Source organism: Medicago sativa, chromosome 7 (assembly GCF_051527215.1).
Source record: "Medicago sativa cultivar Bolivia chromosome 7, Bolivia_mono, whole genome shotgun sequence".
In the NCBI taxonomy this organism is placed as follows: domain Eukaryota; kingdom Viridiplantae; phylum Streptophyta; class Magnoliopsida; order Fabales; family Fabaceae; genus Medicago; species Medicago sativa.
In genome coordinates, this window is record NC_140755.1 from 75,120,893 (window position 1) to 75,127,496 (window position 6,604).

Below are 6,604 nucleotides of genomic sequence, written 5' to 3' on the forward strand. Positions count from 1 at the left end.
AAATATTTGTTTGGGTGGAAATCCCCCAATAGAGTCATCAGACATCTCCATTAAAATATTTGTTGACAATTTATCTTGGAATATGAAAATAACATTAAATGCATCTATATACAAAGGGTAATTTAATAATGACACACATTTCAGACAAATTTATTTGTTCAACAATTTTTCTTAATACTTGTGGTTTTTGTAAAATATTCTTATAAAAAGGGACAAAGAGAACCTCCGGTCACTATTATAAACAAAATCTATATTTAGACTCATTAAATAATGATGTATATGGTCTTTATTGTAGACCACATACATCATTTAATGAATGAATCTAAAATGTTGATTTTTGCTTATAATAGTGAACGAAGGGTGTATTGAATTAAAAATTAATAGTCATTTTGGTCCTTGAATGTGTAACGAGTAGCCAAAATAATCTCTAGATGTATCAAAATTCTAAAATAGTTTTATTGTGTACTTTCATGATAAAAAAAGTCTCTCTTGTTAAAATGTTTCGTTAAACTGCCACATTAGTCTTCAATATACTTATTTATTGTCATATCTATATTTATAAATATTTACTTATTGTCATATCAGTTCTTATAGTAAAATAACTATTGTCAACATTGAAACACTATTTTAATAGAATAAAGATTGGTAGACATTCTTAATGTGTACACCCTTTTGTACTATTCTGAAAATTTTCAGTTAACCAAATATACGGTGTGTGACCACATTTTTTCAGTTGCGTGACCACTGTGTAGAAGCTGAAAAGTGTAGTCACACAACTAAAATGTGCCTGACCACTATTTTTCCAATCAGTTAACCAAATAAATTCTGGAAAATTAGCGGTCACACAACTAAAAAATTGTGGTCACAAATACCATATATTTGGTTATCTGAATTTTTTTAGAATGGTACAAAGGGGAGCGCACGTTAAGAATGTCTACCTATCATTGCTCATTTTAATATAAGATATTATATTGATCGGCTATAAACTATTTACTAATTATCAATTATCCGGTATTTTTACCAAACATTGACTAATTTATTGGAGTGAATCATCAAATTCGTCCCTGAATTTGCAAGCATCATCCAAAATCGTCCTCAAATTTTGCGAAATATCAATTTCGTCCCTGAATTTGTAAAATGTCAATCAATTTTGTCCTTCCAATTAACTGGGGTGTTAACGGAGCTGACGTGGCCGCTAACCTCTCGCATGGACTACTATGTCAGACGCCACACAAGCAGGGACTAATATGGCCGATTGTAACCAACATATTCAAGGACTAATTTTACTGATTTGCAGAAAATGTAAGAATGCCATCTTCCCCAATGTCTCTCTTCCCCAATGGCTATTTCTTCCCCAGATGTATAAAATTGGAACCCTAATTTTACGATCTTTAATCCACACTCCAAAATTCCCAAAAATTCTTCCAAAAATTAGTGGTAACGTTCTTCTCCAATTGAAATAACCACAAACCCTAATTTTTTGATTGAATCCGGAATAAAAAAATCCCCAAAATTCCTTCAAACAAATTTGTTGTAATTGAATCCGAAATGATGAGGGTGGGTGTATGAGCAAAAAATGTATAGAAAATCAATCTTCATGTTCAAGTCAAAGGAAAGCGAGAATGAAGTTGTTTGGAGGGTGAGGTTGATGGACAAAGTTGATACTTTAGGAATTGAACTTAGGTTGATTAAGTTTTTGATAGTCATAGTTTGCTTGTTTGAGTTTGTGAACATGGTTCTGAATTGTACTAGACGTGTGTAATGTTGTAATGAAAAGAGGTTGAAGATGAATCTTCATGTAACCTTTCTGTGAAAATATTTACATCAGATTAATCCTTAAATTTTATGGCTATCCATCAAATCGATCCCTGGATTATGTTAAAAAACATCAAATCAGTCCTTGAATTATATAACTGACTATCAGTTTGGTCCTTGAAAGGCAAGCTTTGCAGAACAAAATACAAAACGCAGAAAACACAACTTGATCTTTGCAGCATTTACAACATTTGTAGCATCAACATTTCATCAGCATTTTTAGTCCCTAAAATACTTAAGGAAAATGTCACAGGGACTAAAAAGTGTGATTTTATTTTGCAGGGACTAAAAACAAAACTGTAAATATTTATAGGGACTAAAAACTTAATTAACCTCAACATCAACATTTTATGCATTTCCACCATTATCAGCATCAACATTTTTTGCATTTCCACCATTGCAAGCATCGACATTTTCTACATTTCCACCATTACCAAATATAGTAACCAACCAGAACAAAAATCATCTTTCTATTTTTTAAACCCAAAACCCTAATAAGACTAATCTAAACAACAACAAAAAACTGAAAACTTGAAAACAAAATCATTAAAAATGAAAACGAAATCATTAAAACTAAAAACGAAATCATCAAAACTAAAAACGTAAATAAAAAAAGGCCAAAAAAATGGTGAAAACGAACATGAGGAGAAGGTGAGATGGACGTGAGACTTTACCTTAACCAAAGACCGTTTCATTATTCGAAAACCCATTGTTGATCGCCGACGATGATGATGATTTTGAGAGGAGAAGGTTATGAAGGTTTTAGCGGGAAGGAGAAAGGTCGGGGACTGTTTTGATGGGTATGACTGAAATCTGAGGGTGGAAGATAAGGATAAAACATGGGTAAAAATGGAAAAGCATAAAAAATTGCATTTGAAAAGTGAAAACTGAATTTTTTGCGTTTCCATCAATTTAGTCCTTGTACACGTGACTTCCTTTTTGACACGTGTACAAGACAACACAACATGCAGGGTGCCCGCTCAGCATCACTAACAGACCTTTTGGACGGAGGGACCATTTTGATGGACGTGAGAGAAATTTAAGGACAAAATTAATATTTCGCAAAAATGATTTTGGCTGATGCTTGCAAATTCAGGTACGAAGTTGATATTCACTCAAGGATTATTGTGCATAGTCGATGCGCATATTAAAATGACTATTGTCCTATTAAATAAATGAAAGAAGCACGTACAGTAGTCCTGGCAGCCGCCCTCACATTTCCGAGACCATAAATCACACATTAGTCTTCTCTTCCACAATGATAAACAACTCTTCATTCAACAACACACTCTCAAAGCGACACCGTTTTCGTTCTTCTACTTCTAGGGTTTTGATTTATGGCTACATTCAAGACCTATACTGGCGTATGCTTCACAGGATCCGCTTTTCCGCTTCATCCTTCCAATGTTACCACTGACAAAACCACTAGGTTCAAATTTTCCATTTTACTTATCATTATCAGCTACTAATTGTTATTGTCTTTTGTTTTTTTCAACTTTTTTGTTCTGTTTTGATTTGTGTTCATGCATCATGTGTATTGTAGTTGATTCTTTATGAACATTGTCTTATTAGATGAATAGTGCGTTGATTTGTTAAAAATTGGTCCTTTACTAATTGCGAAATTCGAGAATTTCTTTTGTTGTTCATCGGTTTTGTGGTAAATGGTGATCTACTAGAGTGAAGGACTCTGGTAAAAAAATAGTTGTAAACTAGCTTTTAGAGCATATCTGATTGAATTTTCAGTGTTTGGTAAAATTAGTTGTTGAATTAGCTTATAAATATGAAGTAACATGAATGAAAAATATATGTTTAATTATTTTTTTCAATTAAGATAACAGGGGTATAATTGAGAGAAAAAATGATAAGCTATGAGTTACTTGGATTAGCTTATAAAAAAAACGCTATACACTTGTGAGAAAATGATGGTTACTAAGGCTCTGTTTGATAAAAAATATCAGATAGTTGATAAGCTAGCTTATAGAAGATGGTTGATAAGCTAGTTTATAGTTGATAGCGGATAAACTAGTTGATTGAATTTGTAGTGCTTTGTAAAATTAGCGGTTGAAGTAGCTTATAAATATGAAATGACATAGAAAAATGTATATTTAATTAATATTTATTTTTTTAATTAAGATTGTAAGGGTAAAATTGAGATAAAAAGTGTTAAGCTATAAGCTACTTGAATTCGCTTATCATAAAAAGCTATAAGCTCATAAAATTATGTTATAATATAAACTCATGAAAAAATGACAGTTACCAAACAAACCTTTTTTAGTTGTACAAGCTTATAAGCTATAAGTTCAAATATGTGTCTTACCAAACATACATAAACATGTCTTTTTTAGTCTTATGAGCTTATAAGCTAACTTACTGTGCTTGCCGAAGAGCCCCAATATGTTGTGTCATCATTGAGTCTACTCTATTTTCTTTTTCTGCTATAAGGTTTACGTTAGAGAGCCTGTATCTGTCTTCATGTACGAGGCTCGTGATTGATTGTGCTGCTGAGAAATTTTAATATCGTACCATGAATCCAATTTTTTGTTTGTTTAATGTTAAACGTTTGTCTGCATTATTCAGGAACTCTTCCTGGAAGCCTACACAAGCAGCTGTGAAATCCACTTTTCACCTCCCAATGCGTAGTTATGAGATGAAAAATAGGTAGGTTTAAATAATGAATTTACTGTTCCGAATTCATTAGTTTTCCTACTAAATTCTATATTTTCCATTTGTTTTAATCGTCTCATTTTTTCAGGTTTATGCTTTATATATATTGTGTGGTTATGTCTTATACTGTGTAGATTGGAGGGAAGTGAGAACTGTAGAATGCATGCTCTGGGTAGGATTTCTGGAAGAGACACAGAAACTAGTTTTGTAATCTGATCTGTGATGAAACCATAGAGGAGATTTAGACAATAGGCTCTCACTTATTTACACATTGAACATATTTTGGATTCGTTTTCCTCTATTATTCAGTTTGAGATTTTGTTTAGACATTGATTTTTATTTTCTATGTAAATTACAACTGTACCACTGCATGTTTTAAGGAGTATATTTAAAAAGTGGTCTCATGTGTTTCTGGCATCATGGCTGCTTATTTTTGTTGCTGCTGCTTTTGTTTTTGATCCCGTATCACAAAATCAGTATTAATGAAGCTATATATTGTATTTACAGGACTTGTACCGAGGACATAAAGTGTCTGAGATTGATAACTGCCATTAAAACTCCATACCTACCTGACGGTCGATTTGATCTTGAATCATATGATGCCTTGGTGAATATGCAGATTGAGAATGGAGTTGAAGGTGTTATTGTTGGTGGCACAACTGGTGAAGGCCAACTAATGAACTGGGAAGAGCACATAATGCTTATTGCGCACACCGTCAATTGTTTTGGTGGGAATATTAAGGTTATTGGAAATACTGGAAGCAACTCAACCAGGGAAGCAATTCATGCAACTGAGCAGGGTTTTGCGGTTGGAATGCATGGTGCTCTTCATATAAACCCTTACTATGGCAAAACCTCCTTGGAAGGTATGGTTGCTCACTTTCAAAGTGTGCTTTCCATGGGGCCCACAATCATATATAATGTGCCTTCACGGACTGGTCAAGACATTCCTCCACATGTGATTCAAAACTTAGCTCAAAGTACTTGCTTGGCTGGTGTCAAGGAATGTATGGGAAATGACAGGGTTAAAGAGTATACTGATAATAGAATTGCTGTGTGGAGTGGGAACGATGATGAATGCCACGATGCTAGATGGGGTTATGGGGCTACTGGAGTGATATCTGTTGCAAGCAATTTGATTCCGGGTTTAATGCGAGAGCTCATGTTTGGGGGAAAAAATCCTACATTGAATTCTAAGCTCTTGCCTTTGATTGACTGGCTTTTCCACATGCCAAATCCCATTGGTTTGAACACGGCTCTTGCTCAACTTGGAGTTGTCAGGCCAGTTTTCAGGCTGCCATTTGTACCTCTCCCTTTGGAGAAAAGGATAGAATTTGCCAATTTGGTGAAGGAAATTGGTCGACAGCATTTTGTTGGAACTGAAGACGTCCAGGTTCTTGATGACGACGACTTTTTCTTGGTTAGTCGATATTAATTCGGTGGTTAGTTGTTATTGGTTTAGGTTACCTTGTAGACTTATTGTATCCTTTCTGTTTTTTTCCTTTGTGAAACTTAAAAAGACAAGATTATGTATGTTGTAGCACTCGATTAAATAAACTCGACTACTAAGATCTTGTGAAACTCTATGCTTATTGTATGAAGTATGAACTACTGAACCTTGTTTCAAATATGCCAAAACCCTTTTACAGAAACAAACCCACCCATGCAATTTTAGAGGTGGACATGAAACCAGTGAAACATTATTATAATGAAGAACAAGCTCTTGATTATGGTCCCTGACATTTATGTTTGACAATTTGCTTTCTTTCCTTAGTTTTTTATTTTTAATGTTGTGACTTTTTCTTCTTAAGAATTTTGCAAATTGGAGATTTGTATCTTGTCTTTTACTGTGTATTCGTCGCTTTAGATGTCTATGATCTTCTGGAATATACTGCAGTCATAGGAATAATAGTTATAGAAAATGCTGTCACAAATTCTTAGCATTTTTGAAACAATGCTTGTGTAGACTTGGTCAACAAGCTCTACACAAATATGACTAAATTTTAGAGCTTCACAAATATTTATATTATTCCTATGACCTATGACTAAATTTTTGTCACAGGTCAAGAAGCTCTAAATTTAGTCATAGGTCATAGGAATAATATAAATATGTCACAAATATGCT

General features: G+C 33.6%; 1 protein-coding gene across 1 annotated transcript; it reads left to right on the top strand.

Annotated features, from left to right (window-relative positions):
• The first annotated feature begins 3,072 nt into the window (after positions 1 to 3,072).
• Positions 3,073 to 6,060, top strand: LOC146908475 (4-hydroxy-tetrahydrodipicolinate synthase, chloroplastic-like). Its single transcript, XM_085723332.1, has 3 exons — positions 3,073 to 3,244; positions 4,393 to 4,473; positions 4,987 to 6,060. Exons 1-3 carry the CDS (start codon positions 3,153 to 3,155, stop codon positions 5,912 to 5,914), a joined length of 1,101 nt encoding a protein of 366 aa, XP_085579458.1. The 5' UTR covers positions 3,073 to 3,152; the 3' UTR covers positions 5,915 to 6,060.
• Positions 6,061 to 6,604: the final 544 nt, after the last annotated feature.

Excerpts from the sequence above, each read along its gene's own strand:
- LOC146908475 (XM_085723332.1), top strand. The coding sequence starts at position 3,153 with ATGGCTACATTCAAGACCTATACTGGCGTATGCTTCACAGGATCCGCT. Across the intron at positions 3,245-4,392 it reads ACCACTGACAAAACCACTAG|GAACTCTTCCTGGAAGCCTA; the intron begins GTTCAAATTTTC and ends TGCATTATTCAG. Across the intron at positions 4,474-4,986 it reads AGTTATGAGATGAAAAATAG|GACTTGTACCGAGGACATAA; the intron begins GTAGGTTTAAAT and ends TTGTATTTACAG.